This window comes from Megalobrama amblycephala, linkage group LG12, assembly GCF_018812025.1.
Source record: "Megalobrama amblycephala isolate DHTTF-2021 linkage group LG12, ASM1881202v1, whole genome shotgun sequence".
NCBI classification, from domain to species: Eukaryota; Metazoa; Chordata; class Actinopteri; order Cypriniformes; family Xenocyprididae; genus Megalobrama; species Megalobrama amblycephala.
Window position 1 is genome coordinate 21,724,971 of NC_063055.1, and position 22,218 is coordinate 21,747,188.

Below are 22,218 nucleotides of genomic sequence, written 5' to 3' on the forward strand. Positions count from 1 at the left end.
ACAAATGCTAGAGAGAATAAACCATGTCATGTGCTTTTTATTACACACACACACACACACACACATACACACACTATACTTCACATTCCTCACATCAGAGGGGTTTATACAACATGCAATCATTTGACCAGAAAAGTTATTTTAAGTTTGAATCTATTTAAACTTCAAAGTCAGATGTAGATCAGCTCAAAGCTGTAGCCAGTATTGCCAACTGAATGACTGACTTGCGTTATGAGAACCTAAACATCGCACATGTGCTGGTGTCTTTGAAGTGTGCAGGGCCTTGTTTGATACAAGGTTTTTGTGTTAAATTGAATTTGTTTAAAGAAAAATTAACATTGATTAAACGTCTTCTATAAAATAATGAAATTTTATCTATATGTTGCTTGCAAAAATAAATACAATGGCCGTCAATGTAGAAAGATGCTCTTTTCAGGCAGATGATATAGATTCGACATCTACCTGGTGAAAACCTTTGGCGTAAAGGCCCGTACTGGCAGTTTTAGTTCATTTTTCCTGTTATTGAGGCTGTGTGCCTGGTATGCGTGTGTATTAGCATTAGCCTGTGCACACATTTTTATTGTGAACTGCATGGCTGAGAATTTCCACAGTCTGCAGTGTACTATATGAGGATGCAATAAGCCATGTTCTCAAAAGAGCTCTATCGTCCAACTTCCTATGCAAGCCCATCATAATCAGCAAACCTCATATAGTTGATGGCTTTTATTTGATACGGTAATTGGGCACGCTCGCTCGCTAGAGAACAGCATAGAGGGTTGTAATGTAGACCCAAGGTCTTTAAAAGCCAGAGCATTATATGAACAGTATGTATATAAAAGGCTCTGCCACTCCTGGTGCATGAAAGCAGAACTCTGCGGTCTCTCCGGTTTTCCCTCCATCCAGCATAGAAGCACTTTAACATGTGTCTGGAGACCTCTGGGTCTTAATGTGGTGTTCAGCATAAGCTTAAAGGGATCGTTCATCCAAAAATGAAAATTTTGTCATAATTAACTCACTCTCATGTTGTTCCAAGTCTGTATGGCTTTCTTTCTTTCCAGTGTGTTTTGGACACCATTGTCAAAAACATTCTTCTAAATATCTTCTTTGGTGGAACATCATTTTCAGCATATTTAGTGGACTCTTTTGTCCCAATGACGGCCGCGGTGATGATGATGATGATGATAGTTATGGCCTGTAGTGTGATTTCTGAGTCAGGTGGAGAGTTTGGCTACAGCAACAACTATACAATAAGTTTGTTTCGACAGTTTCTTCAATGCAAGAGAGCAAATATCATCGTATCGTATGATTCAGATCATTACGTTTTTAATCTGCAAACACTGACTTTCCTCTCGAAAGCCTAAGCTGAAGTTTTCTCTGAGGAATAGGGCTCGAAGCTTTTAACGTGAGTGGTTTCCTCACCGAAAAATAGCTAGCAACATCTCTTGTGTCATTAAATACCATCTGTGTTTGTCTTTCCAGTGCACATGGAAAAGGCATCAGTTAGGAAATACACAGACACACATCGCTTTAACTGATTACGTATGGTCGCCCCTCACTATTTCCACAACCGTGACATTCAAGCTCCAATTGGATTTATGTCAAATACCAATTTGCGGATAAATTCGGCTTCTTAAATGAGAGGTAGCATATAGTGCTCAAACGAGCCCCGTGTTAAATGACTCCATGCATGTTTTGCCTCATGTTCCATGGGCCTCATTTGGTGGGAAATGAAATCAACGGTCACAAATAAAAAACGTAGTGAAGTGACTCGGGCATCACTTCATCTCATTTCTCACTGGTCGTAAGCGCCGCACTCCAACATCTGTCTGGTAGGGGAAAAGCAGTGTTTCGGTAATGAGCGAGGGAGACGGCGGGTCTCACGGACCGCTATGGTACTATTAGCCTCATTGAGTTTCCCCTCCCCTCCCACTCTTCCACTCTCTGAAGGTCTACAGAGCAGACTTGTAAAGCCCAAAGCATACATGGCAGACTCTTTAATGCAGGGGATTAATGCTGTTGGGCTCACAGGCACGGAGATTATCGAGGGAGACACATATGAATCCAATAACTGAGACTTTTAAAGGGGTTTATTTGTCGTTAGGTACACAGATCAATTGGGGCTGTTTTAGCCGAAGTGCTTCCGCCAAAGGAGAAAATCGAAATAAGACTTTAGGCTATGAATGCTGTAACTCTTCTGGTTGCATTTTCCCCCCCGTAAAGATTATGACAAGCTGTTGGTTTAGAGACACTCAAATGGACTATGAACTACAAAACTCAATTAGCTAAAGAAATCTACTTTATTAATGACTCAGTGACCCTAACCTAATGACATACTGTAGATATACACTGCAGAGTATCTAATTCAAGTGAAAACTTGATCTGATAACTAGTTCCAGTTCTAGTTCCATACTAGTTCCATATTTCATTACAAAATGTTGCTTTTATTGGAAAAAAAAAAAAGTTAGAAAGAAAGTGTAAACTGGCATGGCGTCAGTTAAGCTTTTTCCGTCAGTCGAATAGGGAAGGCGTAGGACGTAGCGTAAGCAAGAGTTTTACACTTTCTTTGTACGTTGAATACAGAAGGTGGTCTTGTAAACATAACTTGTTAAATATGGATATATTTTTTTACACAAACGTATTGCTTGAAACTGAGGCTACGTCCACACGAAGCCGGAGCTTACCCTAAACCGATATTTTTTTTTTCCTTGTCTCAAAAAATATCTGCGTCCACACGAAACCACTGAAACGACTCAAAACTATGTAGTATACATGCCAGACCATTATGTGGCGCTGTAATTCTGCCGCAGAAATGCACTTAAAGCAGCGAAGAAGACTTGGAGCATGCGCATAAACCTTGCGCGCTGAATACAAACTTTAGCAAAGCTTAGAAATAACACTTTATTTTGGTTCAGTAGCTTCTGCAGCATGAATGCAAGCATGTAGAGTCTGCTATTGCTGTTGTTGGTGCTGTTTTGTGGTGTTAGCGCGTCTGACTAGGGGTCGACACGTGGGGTGATGACATCATCGTTTCAGAAAATATACGGATTGCCCCGGATTTTTCCACTCTGGGACCTGGTTTCAAAAAATACCGGTTTCACCTTTCGAAAACGCCGGATCCGTGTGGACGAAACGCCTATCCGATAAAAAATTTGTGCGGTTTCACTGAAACGCGTCTCCGTGTGGACGGGGCCTGAACTAATCCTTTTTTGAAAGAAGTCTCGTATGCTCACCAAGGCAGCATTTATTCATTTAAAATTCAGTGAAAACAGTAATATTGTGAAATTGTTACAATTTACAATAACTGTTTTCTATTGTAATATATTTTATTCCCGTGGGAAAACTGAATTTTTAGCAGTCATTACCCCAGTCTTCAGTATCACATGATCCTTCAGAAATCATTTCTAATATGCTGATTTAGTGCTCAAGAAACATTTACTTAATATCATCAATGTTGAAAACAGTTGTGGAAACTGATACATTTTTCCGGCATTCTTTGATGAATAGAAAGTTAAAAAGAAGCATAAGAAATTATTTCAAATTTGAACATTTTATATCAATGCAAAAGTCTTTGATGAGTCTAATGCATCCTTGCTGAATGAAAAATTACTTTTTTTCTTTCTTTGTTAAAAAAAAATCAACTTTTGAATGGTAGTGTATATAGAAATAGCTATATATTGTATAAAATATTGCTCATATGTTTCATCCTTTAGAGGAGGCACAAAGCACTGTTATTAATCCACTCATATCTATTACGTTAACTTCCCCTCATAGTCTTAAATCTGAAGTACACATAATCTCTGTTAGGCAAAGAAAAACATCTGTTTTTTCTCAGAATTCCCACACCACCAAAAGCTTGTACCGAACATTAAAAATAAACAGAATAAAACCCCCCAACAAATCAAAATGCCGTTGGACTGATGCCAGTGTGAAATGGTTTCAGTGATTTTCTGGTTTGCTGGCAGTGGGCCAGGAAAAAGAGCCCTTATCAGATCCATTTGATGGCACTATATTTGGGTCTTGAATTGAAAGAGGCCAGAGAGTGAGTAGTAATGGTACAGACAGGAATAGCGGGCAGAAATAGCCGCCCGCCTGACTGGCACAATCAGTGGACTGCATGTTGGATGGCTTGCTGTAATCAGCGCTGCTAGGGCACAAAGGGAGGATGACTATAGCACATTAAAACGCACTTACCATCGCACTACATCCTTCTGTTGTGTTTGCTTCATTCTCTGTGGGGGTCTGCTCGACAATATGACACTCAAATTAAAAGATGTCCATATGTTAGCCCAGATTTTCATAGATATGTTTGCAGCCAAATTAATTTGTTGTATGTGTGTGGGTAGCATTTGTTGCTTCTTATACTAGTAAACATTCACTCCACCAGCTACTCTACATTCACCTGCCTTTGCATTGTTCTAATCCCTGCAGCCTATTATAACCTGAAACCCTAGATTGAGACCAGAACGTAGAAAGGTAAAAGAATCTACAGCATGTAGGGGTAGTGTTTTTGACCTCTCATTTTTAAGAGGTGATGAAAAGAAAATTTTGTTGCTTTTAAGAACAGTTTCCAAGCGTGAGATGTCTAGAAAGCTCCAAGAGTGACCTTTAGGAAGTGTCAAATCTCTGACCGTTCTGGAGCAAAAGCAAATATGAGTCACTGTTAATGAGTCAGGTGATCTTGACCTTTCAGTTTTGCTCATTTGGTAATTTTCAAATTAGTAAAGAATGTCTGAAGATCAATTGTGGCCTGTCTGCGCGGTTGTTTTTCTCGGACTGATGTGTGCATGCAAAACTGAGCGGAATCTAAAGCTGAATCTGAGTGTTAAAGCAGGTGGAGATGTTTAGAGCAGGTCTGTTTGCAGCCGCCTGGTGTGACACACTGCCACGTATTAGTCTCCATGTGTAAGGATGACTCATCCCGTGCTGCTTGTCAGGAGTCTTTAATCTTCTTAAAGGGCCATTGCCACAGTCTTCTGATGCTGCATGAAACGGTCCGTCTGTTGTCAGTTTTCATGTGTGTGAAACATTTTGTAGACGTTTTTAAAGAATCTCTTTACTTTTCAGAGTGAGTTTTGAGTATGTGCCCATCTGTGTGCATGAGGGCTCTAGACAGAGGAATCTCAGTGCCATGGTGTTTGCATGCACCATCAGTATTGGGAAAGCTTCTTTGAAGGCTGCCACACTCAGTAGTTATACTTATAACTTACTGACAAAAAAGGTCTATTTACATTGAAACTACTTAAGGGTGCAATACAACACACTTTCATGTCAAGTAATAATTTGTAGAAGATGACAAAATCATATGATATGGGTCGAAAACAAAATATCAGCATTTTGCAATTAAAAATATAGTATTTCAAGATGATATTTTATGCTTGGATTGTATGAAAATGTAGGGTTAGGTTTAGGGATTGGGTCTTTGTGGTTAGGTTGTATTTGGGTTGTATATTTTCTTACATTTTTCTCATCTCATACAAATTATTATGAATTACTCATGATATCAAGCTGGAGCAATATCTTTTTAAGCAACCATCTGATTATGTAGTTTATAATTTAATCAGAAAACATTTTGTCACAGCTCACTAAATACAGCAAAACAAACATAGTTGAAAATATAGTAACGAATATCAGCATTTGGCAAAACATTTAGCAATAAAAACACTCTAAAATGCCAAAATTATCCAATGCTGTGCAGGGAAATGAATTGGTTGCTCATATTTTTGTTCATTTTCTTGAACCATCCAAACTAAACAGTTATTTCCAATGCAATATACAAGTGCGAGAGAATAGTTTAGTTGAACTCATTTCATTAGAGGCTCAACTATATGGTTTTTTGAAAGTCTAGTCAAATTTATTTCTGTAGCGCTTTTCACAATATGCACCACTGTTATGTCAGTAATGCCTTAGTGTATTACCATAGAGCAAGGTTCAGGGCTGGGTGATGTGAATATACAAAGAGTTTTTTACATAGAGCAACATAATTTTTAAAAAAAAAAAAAGTAGTACTGTATACTTAATGAACTTAAACTATGCACTATACTACTTTAAAATTTAATATGTGAATTTTAGACAACTAGTGCGTCATCCAGCATAGGAGTCTGCTAGCTTGTGCTTGAAGTGTCGAACATTCCACACCTTGATTTTTCAGTTAAATAAGTGCATCATCCGGGTATTTGAAGTGCACTTTTTGCTGGAATTTTCAGTATAAACACACTAATTGCTGTATTTATACTATGCCATCACGTAGTGCACAAATATGCGAATTGGGATGAAATCCTACACTTAGTATTATAGCAGTTCATCAGGCTACACTGCTACTTGTTGGAAAAAGTAGCTTGTTACTGTTTTTAAAACATCTGAACTGCTATCTTGCTACTAAAATGTAGTTAAGTTAGTAGCATTGCTGCTTTAAATAAGTTACTCCCTGACACTGCACACCCTCTCTTTTTTCGTGTTTTGTTTGGGTCCAAAGCTCCAGTGGTGTGTGAAAGGAACGTCAGTTATTGAGAAAGATATCTGGGCTTAGTCTATCTGCGGACCCCCGTTAGCTCCGTGGTCTAATCTGAAGGTTAGCAGGGGGCTGTAAGCTGGCTTCAGCAGGCAGCCCATCTGCAGCTAGTCACCAGACCCCTGTCCAGCCCTGCAGACACGCTAACATTTCATTTTCATAACACATCCTGCCAGGGTCTCGCCAGGTGGCAGCTACTCTGCCAGCATGCGGGGAGATGAACCCGAGCAAGCTTTTAGCAGGAACCGATGCTATCTCACTAACATTTTCATTTATTTGTGAGGTTTGTTTTCCTCTCCCCCGTCTCGGACTCGTATGGAGGAAATTCATTTGACATGGGGAAACGTCTGCCTGGGTATGTGCAGTATGTATACTGACTGTATCATCTGATAAAAAGGATAAATGACCAATTATGGCATGCCAGCTGTAGGTTTATATTTAGTTATAGTGATGTCATCTATCTGTAAAACTCATATTCTCCATCTTCCTCTTGTTTTTTTAGCCTTTACATTTTCCTGCTAAAAGACAGATGACAAAACATCATATGCTCCCTTATATGCAGAATAATGTACATACAAAAACATATATCACAAAACATGCAGATATAAGCACGCCAAATGGCTTTTAAGCCCTTGGCTAGCTCATATAATGGCATATTCCAGGAGTCTGAGGAGTCTAATCAGATTTCCCATTTTGATTAAATTGTAACTCAATATGAACAAGGAGCTTATGTGGAGTGAGTCTGTGGAACAGGTGACCTATGAGATGGTAGCTGGTAAAAAAAAAAGAAAAAAAAAAAGGATCCTCAAATAGCATGTGCAGTCATCTTTAGGGGTCACTCAGAGGTAACTCTGCAATGACATCTGGATGACAAATCCAGAAATTCCTTAGGTCTAGACCACAACATGCATGCCAGTTGAGGCGTTGCTTTTCAAAGCCATCTTCTAGTTTGGATTGTGGTGTCAGGAGCTGTTTGTAGACAAACACAAAGGTCTCTTCATGCTTTGATGCCCTCTCAAACATGTATCATCAAAGTGTCTTTCAACAGGTGCTTTTATTAACAATAGATATTTTGCTTTGATCTTCCCTGTGGCGTCTCCCGTTGTTTACCAATCAGTCACCATATAGTAGACGCGGCTGTTGTGTCTGTGTGTGCTCACCGAGCACCTGCGATGATACAGGCCTGTTTCTCTAGGCTTTGAACACGTGCCCCCTTCCTCGCAGTGACCCCCTTTTCTGCTCAGCGTTTCACCCACAGCTGTTTGTTTTTGTCACCCAATTTGCAGATATTATGCACACAAGTAGACCTTTTGTTCTCGTTGTCAAAGCTGTCCTTTATGTGGCTATGCTACGGAGTGGGTTGAGGACATTTCCCTGTTTTCCTCATTTTTCTCCTTTTCTTTCACCCTCCCACATTGTAAAACATGTTTTGTCAGATAGCCTAATGTGGTAACAAGGCAAAATTTCTGATTTTCTGTTTTTTATTATTTATATTTTATTTTATTTCAGCTTTATTTTAATTGTTTTACCAGTTTTAGTATATTAAAATATTATATTACAGTAATATTGTCATTTATTATAATATTAACAATGTATTAGTATATGTAAAAATTAACATTAGCCAAGTTTAATTAATGCAGTAAAAGTATTGTTCACTGTTAGTTCATAATACCCAAAGGGTTAACTAATGTTAACCAGTGGAACCTTACTGTAGGCTAATTGATTTCATTGATTAAACCTCTAGATTTAGTGTATGCTAATATGGCAATAAGGCACTTTAAAATATGGTTAATAAGGCAACGTCCTCAAACTAGATGAGATGGTAGATGCGGATGCACAACTAGTGACACTTTGCTTTGGATGTCAGAATCACTAACAGATCACAGTGTCAACTGTATCACAATACCTATCAGCTTCTGGATATTCTCTGCATTCGAAGGGCAAGGTCAACGTAACCTTTCTTGTTAGGACAGCTGTAGGCAAACATAATAGACCTTTCAAGTGCATGGTATCTAGAGGCAGTACATCTATGGCTTGTTTGTTTTCTCAGCTGCTGGACACGAGAGGGAGGGAGGACTCGTGATTACACTGCGCCAACATACATTGAGCTCTATAGGTCCATAGGGATGGAGGTGTTACTGTAAAGGGGCTCTAGGAGGGATTTTATGAGCTGGTGAATGATCAATACATACAATACAAGGGTCAATACATTTGATATGTAAAGGTTTTCCTTTAGCAAACAGTAATTCCGCTTGGTGCTATTATTGGTGTAGAAATTACACACTTCATCTTGCAATGTTGCATTGTAGGAAACTGACATTATTACAAAGAGGCCTTTTTTTACTACATCTATCCAATAAAAGGCTCGAAACAACACTGTTGCACTTGGAGTCTTAAAGCTTGAATTGCTACAAATCAGTTTTGTTGCAGTGTAGGAAACTTAATTTGACATATTACAAAGAAGGTCTGGAAATTCATGGCCTTTCACATCATCTTTATGCATGCTTTTTCCATCTCCGTGACATATTCTTCTGTATTAACCCCACCGTGTCTCATGTTGAGATCTTTTTAGAACACAATGTAAAAACAGACGTATCTATTTCACTAAGTGATGTCTCGTCGACTTGCTGTCTGGTGCAGTCTGCTTGATTATGCACAGGTATGGATCTTCCGTACTCTCGTCTTATAAGGAACCAGACTCAGAATCTGAGATTAGAGACAAGGCCCGTGTCACAGAGTCAGTGCATCACCTTCAGCTGCCTGTTGAACAAGGGCAGGCGGATTTCTAAAAAGGGTGTTTATTGATTTTTAACCCAACGTCCTTTATCAGCATTGAAGTTGCTGTTAGAACTGTGAGGCAGTGGTTACCACACACACTCTAAACACATTGGAGCTACGGTGCTCAAACAGGTGACGCAGGTTCGAGTCCGGTCTGCAGTATCTCAGTCCTATTCCTCTGTACTTATTCCTTGTCTTTTTTTTTTCACTATATCTTTCCAATAAAAATGGCAGATCACTATTGCAAAATCAGTTTCTTAATCAGATTTTTTTTCCAGTACCGAAACATTTTTTTTCAGAAAAAAAATATAGTGAGCCTTAAATATATTTGGATGCTTAAATAAAAAATTTGAATGAATAAACAAAGTATTTGCATTAGCAAAATAATATAATATGATATACAATACAATATACAAAATATATACTATAGAAAAAGTATTGATTTATATACTATTTTGTTATTTAATGCAACTATTCTGTTAATATAAACAGTATATTCATAATTATTTCTAATTATATATATATATATATATATATATATATATATATATATATATATATATATATATATATATATATATATATATATATATATATATATATAAAATTTCGCTAATTTCGAGCTACAGGCAAAACAAGTGAAAAATGTTTCACAAAAATGAGTTCATTAAGCCCTCGTCTAGCAATCCCAGTGCTCCAAATAGCAAATAAACATCTAAAAGTAGCTTTATTTGTATGTTTTCTGAGAGGAGTACCTTTCCTTTGACCATGAAAAATACCGTTTTCTCTGCTCACTACTGCCGCTTCCCCTCAGAACAAGTTTGGTATCGTTGTAAAGCTCAGCATTCCAACTTTGTAATGAAACGTCTGTTTCATTAATGTTAATCAAACAATTGGGAATCATGGAAAAAAGTTTAATATATATATTTTCCTATAGATATGGGTTTTTGACTTGGTTTGTACCAAATTTGGTGTCATTACCAGGGATTTTAAGGTTTGGTTGCTAGGTGATTTTGTTTTGGAACCTTCAGAAAACTTTAACTCAATTTTTCTCAAAATTGACTTTGCAGACTCTATCGACTTCAAACAAGTGTATCATTTTTTTTGTCGGATTCCAACAAATTTGAATAGAGAATGTGAGAATATTTGCTCATTGCGACTCATTTTGCCAGCACGGGTCACATATATTTATTATATATCTTGTATCTGTCTGCAAAAAAAAAAAACATCTGGCATATATTTAGTATCTGATGTAAAGGCGTTAAATGTTTTTAATTGTTTTAATTTTTAGTGCAAACCACACAAATTTAGGTTAGATTAATGAAACAAAATCTTGTTTTAAGAATGTTTACATATTTCCGCTGGAAAATGAGACAAAATCCTGATTAAGACAATGTGTTTGGGTGTTTTTTTTTTTTTTTTTTTTTCAGTGTATTGGCTTTAGGAGCTGTTGACACAATCACAGTCAGTGCTGCTTTTATAAAGGGCAGACCCGCCCTCATATGATCTATAATTCACAAAAGTCTTGCCTTCCCCGTGGTGACGAGTGTACCCTAATGCTGCTGAAACTCAGAGGCTTACGTTACCTGAACTACAGAGCCAATGTGTGTTCACCGTCATGTGTCATCATTTATCGTCCTGCAATGGCAAAAATACCCTGAGATCTGCCGCATTCAAAGACAAAGGCCTTTAACTCTTTTGGAAGTGAACCCTGAGGCAGCTTCCCGGAGGGACAAAAAAGCCCAGATAAAGACAATAAGGGAGAGAAAGACACAGGGGGAAAAAAAGCAAGTGTAACCCAAGTACCACAGGCCGGGTGTTATGCCGTCTGTCAATGCCGGAGTGTGTTTTTATGAGGCTGTGGTCAGACAGCATAAAAAGCCCAGAAGCAGTAAAACTGCCACAGAAATCACACTTGGCATTTTAATAATGCCACTTAGGCACAGACTCATGTGCAAGAATAACAGGGAGTGAATGTTGTGCATTCTTACACACAAGACACTCCAGAGGGCAAAGGTTCGAGGGGACCCAACGCATGAGGTTTCAAAGAGGCAGAACATCTCCGTTTCCAAGGTTTTGCTTTATTGTGTCGGCAGATGAAAGTGAGTCTTTTGCGAACGCTTTGAGAAATTCACATCAGTTCACTAGGCTGTTTCCAGGTTTTTTGCATCCATTTGACTTTTATACGCTTTGTTTTGTCCTTCATCAATTCACTCACGTCCTTCAGCATTCTTAACCTTGTTTTAAGCTTGCTGAAGAAGTCTCAGTACTTCTGCTTAGTAATGCTGCATAATCTTTGAGATAATAATAATAATTATAAATAAAATTAAAGCTCGTTTCCAGATGTTCAGTCAAAGCCTGTGACGTTTTCCTGTAGTGAAGTCGGTCCAGTAGAAGACATAACCCTTGAATACGAATTGAACATTTACAGCTTCAGGTTCCTAATTTAATATTCCTACTGTTACCTTGGAAATGCATTAACAATGGCAGGATACAGGGGCTCCAAAGGGGAGAAGAGTGAGCACTTTTCACAAATAACATACAATTGTATACCAATACTTTTAAAAAGAAAAAAAGAATTAGAACCACAAATCCCATGTTTTTTGTAGTGAAAACGATTAGATACAGTTATGCTAAAAAAAAAATCAGTATTCTTTTTTTGGTAAATTAATACTATAATTGACCAAGGGTACGTTAACTTGATCAAAAGTGAGAGTAAAGACTTTCACATTACACAAGATTTCTATTTTAAATAAATGCTGTTCTTTTGAACTTTCTGTTCATCAAAGCATCCTGAATCAAACACATTAAATGTGTTAAATGTCTCTTAATGGTAACAAGACATCATTTGGACCCTTTACTGTTTGTGATGGAAAGACAAGTAAATCATCTCATTCTATGCTGTTAAAAAAGTTGCTATGCAACAAGTGAAATGTCAAGTAGAGGAGAGTCAATAAATCATTGTGTCTACATTTCTATGAACATAATTCTTTCACTAGCAATTTGTCGAATTGCTAATGTTTTTGGGTAGTAAAACAAATTGTCAAGCAGTGACAGTATGAACTGCGATTCGTCACTCTAAAACTATGTTAGAGCATTTTTCTGTATTTTTCTATATTATGCAAGATGTTGTTATGAATTGAGAAACTACATGGAACATTTGTGCTTTTAAAAATCTATTCATACAAAAGTAAACTGGAAAGAGGGTAAATGGTAATTAAAATGTTTTAAAACTGAAGCAAAAAGGTGACATTTACAGCATCTAAAAAAATAAATTTTTCCTAGGGTTTTACCTAAAACTTTGAGATGATAAAGTGAATGTCCATGTTGTTTTACAACTCCCCATTTATGTTAGATTAATTAATGGGTTCATTTTTTTGTCAGATAAAAAAAAAATTCTTCACAGAACCTGACTTATTTTAATTCATTTAATTTTAGACTCATATTCCAGACACGTTTGAAACACAGACGCACATCCAATGAACAAAAGGTGAAAGAACATTTGGCCTTTTTCCTGTGTTTGTGGAACATGTCACTGGTTTCCTATGTGATTTTACTACAAACTGTCACTCAGTCTGAATGAACATAAAGCTTTGTGTAAGAACATTGTTAGTGTAATTGAAGGGAATTTTCCTCTGTACATGATAACACACACTACCATATTGCAGTCCATGTTTGAACTGAATACCTTCATACATAAAAAGTACTTTTCCTTTCATTTGTTTCTTCTTTTTATGGTGTTTGCAAAGGCACTTAAAGCAAGAGTTCACCCATAAGTGAAAATTCTGTCATTAATTACTCATCCTCGTGTTGTCATTAACTTCTATGATTCTGTGAAACAAAAAAGGAGACATTTTGAATATTGCGCTTGGACTTGCTGCTTGTACTTTTTCATACAATTCTAATGACTGGGACTGAAGCTTTCAAGCCTCAAAAAGTACCCAAAGACACAGACAATAGACACAATAGAAGTAATCGTATGGTTTCAGAAGACTTGAAATATTGCGCATGAGTTGTATGAACTTCTTTTATGATGCTTTATGGTGCTTTTTGTCATTTTAGAGCTTGACAGCCCCAGTCTCCATTTACTTTCAATTAACTGAAAGAGATTTTCTGCAAAAATCCACCTTTTGTGTTCCACAAAAGAAAGTTATACAGGTTTGGAGCAACATGGGGGCGAGTAAATAATGACAGAACCTTCATTTTTGGCTGAACTTTCCCTTAAAACTATCCCTATAGATGCAAGCATTGGGTTGTCTGTAGCTTGTGTAGAAATAACGGTGGCAGGGTGTGTCTGTGTGTGTGTTCTTTCACTTTCCACAAACAGAAACATAATCTCTGTGCCTATGAGTCATGGTTCTTCTTTACCCACCACATCGTCCTCTTGCCTCTTGCTCACAGTCATTTTTCATTAAGCTCCTAGCTCTGTTTATTTGCACACTGCTAACTTTTCCATGGCTTTAATGGACACTGCATGAAAAGAGTCTTTCATGTGGAGAGAAATGAAAAAGGCAGCGGAAAACCAAACACACACCCGTCGGCCCAGAGTCACTGCATGTGTGGAGCTGTGCTCACGGAGGGAGTCTTATGGTGGAAGGGATGTCCGTATGGTTCACAGAGGCAAGTGTGTTAATGGCGAATGATGAATTTCAGGATTTTCTGTTTGATTTGGCCCAAATGACAAAATGATGAATTCAGGGTTGGAAAACATTTAGGCCTTGAGCAAGTGATGAATAATTGCTGACCTAATCACGCAAGTGTTTCTAGCTTGTGATCTCACAAATATCCACTTTGTCCTGTTCCATCGGTGTGTTTGTTCTTGGAGTGGAGATGTTCACCTCTGCTTCCTGCTGTCTGAGCTCAGGCACTCTTACTGTGTGTACAGTATTACAAGGGTGATTTTAGATTTAGTTTAACACACATCAAGTTCTTAAAAATGTATTACTTTATTATACTATGGTTTTGAAAACTGTTATACCAAGTTTTAATTCAACGACTCTAGATATCATGTGGTGAACATTTTTCTTACACCTTGATTACATATAGGTTTAAATCATGAATTATTAATTCATAAATATCATTATGTTTTGGTGTGTTGCATTTTGCAGTCTGATCTAACCTGTATGAATATATTATCTGAAAATATTATCTGATATTTTAAGATACTCACTGTCCTGGACACATAGTCATAAGGGTAAATGATATCATGGTATCATTTCCTGTTTTATGTTTTTTCCTGCATGTTAGTCACGCCACATGAATTTGGTGGACAGAAGGTTTTTGAATATCATTAAGCAGTGAAGCATATTTGTTAAAATACTGTTTCTAAGAAATAACAATAAAAGATTTTCATTATTTTTTTTAAATCTTCAAAATGTACGTAAAACAATAAAAACATGCGTTATAGAAAAGCTGTATTTAAGTCGTTGTATGAATGAATTGCATTTTAATGTTTTATCTTTTTTTAAACTAGTTAATCAGTAGGACGCAAAAAAATTGTCATTGACAAAAAAAAAAAAAAAAATCTCAACAGTCCAAGCAAAACAGTCTTCTTGACAACAAAATCCAGTCTTCAACTTCCTCCTTGGGTCAAACCAAGTAATGGAAAACCCCGTTTTGCTTTTTGCAGAATGATGTATTGTGGGAGGGTGTTTCCCCCAGATAGCTGATCACCTTGTTTTCTTTTCTGCCCTGTTTTTGACAAGATGAGTGGACTTGGGCACAGCAGGGCTGTTTGTTCCCCTGTGTGGAAAGGTTTTTACTGCCATCTCGAAACAATTGCCATTCCCTGAGGCAAATTGAGTGTGGAGGAGGGCTTTCGTCTCCCCTCTATCTTTTTATGACTTTAAATTCCTCTCGTCTTTCAAAGAGCGGCGGATCCGAGGATCTTGGGTGGGCCTGTGAATGCCTCTTAATGACAGAGCGGAGGCTGAGGCAGCGATGCACCCGCTTATCGGCCGAAAGTGAGAAGTCTTTGCTTTCCACCACATTAATTCTTCACAGCGGATTCGAGCGAGAAAAACAGTTGACCCTTGCCACTTACTCTTCAAAGCGCGATGACTTTATTGGGTTTCTCACGGTCAAATTACTATGATTTTGCTTTTGACAAAGTTATTTTGTCCTGGGTTCTGGTTCTTTTAAGGCCTTGAATGGCCGCAGAGCAGTCAAGAGTGAAATAGTTCCCTCTTTCAGTAATGTAGACAAATATAGTTCTTATTTTGGTTTGGTGGGTGCAGCATTACATTTCCTAACCATTTTAGGGAAGGATATTTCAACGGATCGAGACATTGATGAAGTTGCGTCCGTGAGTAGTGATTTGAAAATGCTAATGATAACGATCGTTGCTTACTTCGTTCACCATATTAAGGTGTAACTAATTTAATACAACAGGAGCTGCAGATGAGAGATGTCCCAGGCTGAGCAGCGGTGTGTGTGGTGGCTTGAGAGAGTGTGTGTGTGTGTGTGTGTGTGTGTGTGGGTTTGGCCGGACAGAGAAAGGGAAGTGGCACAGGAGGGAGGAGACTGTGCATCACTGCTCTACAGATCCTGATGTGATAATGGAGTAATAATAGCAGGCCTGCCACCACCCATCTCCTACCACATCAGTCTTTCTGCCAGCGCTCTCTCTCTCTCTCTCTCTCTCTCTCTCTCTCTCTCTCTCTCTCTCTCTTTCTGTCTACGTGTCCCTTGCTCACTTCACCATTTCCCTTTTCCTGCTTCTCTCTCCATCTCCAGCCTCAGTCTGCTCTCTCTCTCTCCAGAAATGCTACAGTAAAAACCGGTTAATTGGCTAACTAAGTTACTTTACCATCTAGCATATAGTGAAAATTGTATTAGATCTAATGGGACAGTCGATTTTTAATTCTCAGCAAAATCTTGTAGAAATAATGGTTTATATTTTTAAAGATTGCATTTTATATGTTATATATTCAACAATTATATTTAATAATATATTAACCTTGTGTATACACATGTATACACAAGACAACACATGTACGTTTAGTATGTTTACTAAATATATATGTGTAAAATATTTTATTTTAACTTGCTTGGTAACATAATGTTTAACACTCTGGGGTCGGCGGTCACCGCGTTTTTTTTCTAACCAGTGTGAAAGAGACTCATAATACTCTGTCAATGTTGCACATACAATTAAGAGTTATACACCATTTTAATCTGTGGAATATCTTCTTTTATTTGTATACACTCAGAGTAAAAACAAAATGTTGTGCTTTTTGTAAAATAAAGAAAACAAACATGATGCGTGATCTCTCGTCTCCCTCTGAACGAAGTCCAATCTGATAGTTCTCAGAAAATGAACTGTAACTTAGTGAATACTAATCACAAAAAAATTAGACTTATGTCTAAAAAAAACGCTGAAATGTCAGGTTTTAAATCGTGTAAGTCAAATCGAAAACAAATATTCTGTGTTTATGTAATCTGTATGAAAAGAGAGCCATGTCAGAAGTCCGTGATTCAGCTCATTATCCGCTAATGCGGCCACGGCCACGGAGCCAGCGCTATTCAGAGGCAAATTCTGAGTCAATACATGCATACATCGTCTCAATCGTGTATTTATTGTCTTGAAAAGTGTTTTGAATAGCCATAGTTAGTGATCTCTGGCCTCTGTTAGTTCAGTTATTTCCTGGATTGCCTATTCTTCTTTAGCATTGGCATTTGTGGACAAAAGGGGCAGAGCGCCCTCCAGCTACAAGTATGAATTGAAAACACAGTATCCAGCACTCATAGTAATGACAATAAATCCTGAATATTACTCCTCTGTATAGAAAATTGACAAACATATGATAATCCATCAATATTTCTCCAAATGTGCATGCTTTTAAGCTAAAAGCCTATATGAAATGCCATAGAGGTAACATAATTGTTCAGACACTTTGCATCACAGAAATACATTATATTTTAAAGAATATAATAGAATACCATTATTTTAAATTGTAATAATATTTCACAGTGTTGCTGTTTTTTCTGTATGTTTGATATACACCATGAGCTTGAGACATGAACAATGTCTCACAGGTTTTTTCACAGCCTACCTGACTGAAAGAGCTCATTATTATGCAAGTCATTTCAGGTCATTATTATGTGATTCTTTTGTCTTCTCAGGTGAGAATCACCCATTATTCATGATTATTCACGCCTCCACGCATACTGTGTTTCTTGACCAAAGATGTTTTAGAAAATGTAAATCTCTCTATTGTTTTATATGAACAAGCAGGCAGCATAATTTTTACCTCATTTTGAAGCAAAAACTCTAGTCTACAACCTCCAATAACCAGAAGTCTTGTGAACAAAGATTTAATATATATTTTTTGGCTTTATTTCAGTGACTTAAGTTTTTTGTTTTTTCAATAACCACGCATAAACCTTCAAAAACACAAACATGTACATACATGTTCCTCACATATTATTGTAGCCTAGTTTGTGCTGAATACAGTGTAATGACACTTTTTCCATTAATATGTTTATGAACAACTGAAAAAAGCACAAATGTCAGGGCATGTCAAAACTTCTCCAGGGCCCCAAAAATCCTCAGACCCCTGAGGGTTAAATTGTTAAAAATAAGGCAACACTTTAATATGGGGAACACATATTCACTAATAACTATGACCTTTCCCTCAATAAACTCCTAATTTACTGCTTATTAATACTTAGTAAGGTAGTTGTAGGTAGTTGTTAGGTTGTTAGAATATGGTCATGCAGAATAAGGCATTAATATGTGCTTTACAAGTACTAATAAGTAGCCAATATGCAGACTAGTTAAAAGTGATAATTGTTCCCCATACTGAAGTGTTACCAAAAATAAAAAACAAAACAGTAAAAAGATGTTCACAAAAGTTGCATTTTATTTAAATATTCAGGTTTCTTCTTACTTTTTATTATCATTTATGTACAGTTAGGTGTTTTATTTAACATTTTGTTGTTTAGTTCATGTTTACTGCATTATTTTGGTGTCATTTTATGGTAAGGCAAATTTTGATCAACTTTAATTCATTATGTGCTCTCCTATCTGTGTTTGTTGTTGCAGAATCAGTATATTTTAAGAGACAAAACATTTTTAATTTTACTAGTTCAGGTAGATATTAACATTCTATCAGTTAATTAATTATCTCATTATAAAGTGTAAAATATACAGGCACCAAAGTGGCATCCTGAAACAAATTCTGGCAATTACAGCTGCATTTTTAGCATAAATTTTGATAGGGTTTTTAACATGAGATAAAAGCAACAGGAGAGAATTTTCTTGCTCTGTCTTCCTCCTTATACGCACACACACACACACACACACACCAAATAATATAAGCATGCTGTCAGGTCAGCGATATTCTTGATTATTTCGCTCTGACTCATGTTGTGCCTTTATAAATGCTTGTCGGCATGTGTTATGAGGATGACTCATAATTTCTGTCATGGCTTTCAAAGGGCAGTACAATTTTTTGATAATATCATGGCAATGTACGGCAAATGGGGCTTTACATTTTTACCTGTCTGAGACTGTTGTGACTTGCTTCTTTGTACGATTCCTTACTTCTGGAATGTTGAGTTTTAACGAGTGAAAGATGGGTTAAAACAAGAGTAAGCAGGCTGAGAATTAAAAAAGAAACATAATCCCATGTAAATATAGCTATTTCATGCAATAATTGGTTTAGGTCTGATTTCCATACTGCAAGATGAGACTTTAAAGCATCTTTCCAGCACTCAAATCCCAAAGCATTCCTTCCCTCCATTAGCTGTCTATACTCTAGAAACCATTATGCAGACTTTGCTTTTTCGAGAAGTGAGAGAAATTTGATTTTCTTCTTATTCTGAAGATTATCAGAGGAGCTCTTTTAAGGGAGGGAGGTTTAATTATTTCCTCTCGCTCTCGTTCTACCTCGCTGGAATGCTCTTCCCACTCCGAGCTTGTGCTCGAAACGTGCTTCTCTTTTCCTGCTCGGCTCTCTGAAGCTCTTCCAAGACAGCATTGATGTCTTATTCGGCCTTCTGAAAATGCCATCATGGTTCATGGATGTTATTTTTGATGGCATTTGAAATCTGTAAATCGTTTTGTGGTGTGTTTTATCTGAGCCTTTGTCTACGTGTCAGATTGTGTCCAATGAAGTCTTACTTAAATTATGAATTAAAAAATAATACCACATTGAAAATCTAGGATTCGAAATAAAATTTAATCCTAAACAATATAAACAGAAAGTATCATAATTTCGAACATATGATTATGATTATTCACTCTTTCACTAATAACTAATCAAATAAATTTAGATTTTCTAAATGTATTATTTTTTTGGTCAACTTGACATTTCATTTCTTTTTAGCAATATTAAAATATTGTAAATATTAAAATACATTACAAATATAAAATAATAGTGTCAGTGTCACATGATCCTTCAGAAATCATTCTAATATGCTGATTTGGTGCTCACAAAACATTTATTATTATCAATGTTGGAAACAGCATTGTATGCTTAATGCTTTTGTGGAAATCATGATACTTTTTTCTTTTCTTTTTTTTTACTAAAGAATACAAAAGAACAGCACATTATAAATGTCTTTACTCTAAATTTTGTTCAATTTAATGCATCTTTGCTCTATAAAAGTTGTAACTTATATTCAAAAGTTTGGGGTCTATAGTTGTTGTTTTTTTGTTTTTGTTTTCTAAGTGCATGTTAGCTATATGAAATTATTCACAACCCTTTTGTTTTTCTGTTTCAGTTGAGTCCAGAGCAACTGGTGCTTCTGTTGGAGTTTCTTCTAGAGGAACCAAAACTGAGTTTGTCCATGCTAAGATGCCTTCAGACTACTTATAACCTACAGGCCCAGGATGCTGAGGTAATCAACACTCCTACATACATTTCCACCACACACTATTACACCACTACTGCTTATTCGTATGTATATTTATCTTCATGAGACCACAAAATAGTCAACAGTCTCAATAACTACATTGAATTCTTCGTTGAGACAATCGGGAAACTAAAAAGATTAAACACATCTGTTATTTGGCTTCAGTGCATTCACATTATATCATATTAGTGTCTTAGTAGTTCATAGTTGTTTTCCTTATAATCTTCAGTGTTAAAATAGTTTCTTCTATCCCAGTTTAACGTGCAGAGATAACTATAAGTAACCAACAACCATTATTTTTCATTATATTGAACAGGAAAAGTGTTTTTAATACGTTCTTTCTTTTGCTATTTCCTCTCCACACCTTTTTAAATATTGACTAGAGGCAGGCTGAACTCATTTGTCACGTCTCCACCAACATCTCTTATGTTCACAGCTGAAAAACCACACCAATCCATCAGTCTTATCATTTTATGTTGTTCTCGTTCTTGAGTTTGTATACTGTAACGCTAATACCGCTGACATTTACTCTTCTACCCAGGTGAATTAGTTGCTTGCATTTATTTGTAAGTAATCTCATCATTCTGTTTAAGATAGAGAGGTTTCGAAAATATCATGTCTACTTGAATTCCCTGAAACGTCCTCTCGCATGGCCGTATCAGACGAACGCAAGTGAAGCTATCTGATTTCTCCCAGATTATGTGGAGAGTTTTCTTCTTAAGACATACAGGGGTTTCGGGCCGCGCACTGCTCTCTTTGAGAAGCGCGCGCTAGCCAAACGCTAACCTCTGTGGTATTTGCCTCCTGATTCAATTACTGTCCCGGCAGCCAATTAGGCCACTTTGTGATTCTTAGTCAATTCAGAGGAGGCCAGCTTCTGTTTGGGAGCAAATTTTGGCAGGCCAGCAGTGACCTACCACAACGTTCTTTTGAAACGAAGCACTATTTGGCAGCATGAAAGATGTAAGATAATACGAAATGGTGACCACAGTAAGTCCCAGACTACCACAGTTCGTTTCAAACCGAGGCCCAATGGGAGGTTTTCATCAAGACCTTCCAGGAAAAACAAAAGGCCCTCTAAAAATAAATCAGGTTATTACTACCACGTGCCCCTCCCTCTGTCCCACCCGCTCTCTGGCTTCTTTTCTCTGCTGCTGCTCCCAGGCTTCGACGGTCATCTTTTCTTTCAGACAGATTTAATTCTCCTCCCCGCTATAGCCATTTTTTACCATCCTGAAGCACCGTCGCCATTTATCCTTCTTTTTCCTTTCGTGAATTGCTGCTGACACATAATTTTCATGTTTTAAAATAGACGTGAATCCTTATTAGCTGTGCATAATTATTAGCTCTGCATGAAGAACGCTTTAAGGTCACAATAAAGTTGAGAGGTGTGGTCGGCGCCACTCAGTCTATGTGGGTCACGACTGGGCGTTGTTCTCACATAAGAAATGAATCACTGGATATTTCATAATTGGTGGTACTTGCAAAGGCAAGCATGGCCATTAATATTGCTCACACTAAGGGTTAGGGATTTAAACAAACCCCTAACCCTGAGTATTAAACTCGTCATGACTCGTTTACAGACATGAATTATGCCTCAGATTGTGTGGCTTGTTGAAGAGAGGTGTGCTATTTACTTTTGTAAAGCGATCAAACTTGTAATTTTCACCTGGTGTACAGTAAAATGGGTGGAAACATCCTGTAGATTTACGATGATGGAGGGTTCTGAGGCATACCTACTGTAGAGACCAGAATATCATTGAGAACTGGGGTGGACTCTTTTGACTGGACCTGTAAGCAACCATCTAACAAACAGTCAGTGTAGCCTGGCAACCACCTACAACATTGTGGCAGTTTTGTATGCATTTAGGCCCCATTTACATTAGTGCGTTTTGTTTTAAAACGGCGTTTTAAAATGAAAACGATCCTCGTCTACACTGGCGTTTCCACAGCATTTCAGAAACGATCTTCGTCTACACTACACGACCGAAAACGCATGTCACATGACCGTTTATGCACACTGGGCATGGGCATACAAGTGTAAAGAGATGCCTCTTGGGCATGTAGGTATT

At 37.2% G+C, this 22,218-nt stretch overlaps 1 protein-coding gene across 3 annotated transcripts in view; it reads left to right on the forward strand.

The window, feature by feature from the left end:
- LOC125279700 (aminopeptidase O (putative)) overlaps positions 1 to 22,218 on the forward strand; it is a 100,487-nt gene that overhangs the window by 57,063 nt on the left and 21,206 nt on the right. For all 3 annotated transcript variants that reach the window (XM_048209655.1, XM_048209654.1, XM_048209653.1), the window contains one exon: positions 20,015 to 20,131. In XM_048209655.1, coding sequence (XP_048065612.1) covers positions 20,015 to 20,131 — 117 coding nt within the window. The remainder of the gene's footprint in view (positions 1 to 20,014; positions 20,132 to 22,218) is intronic.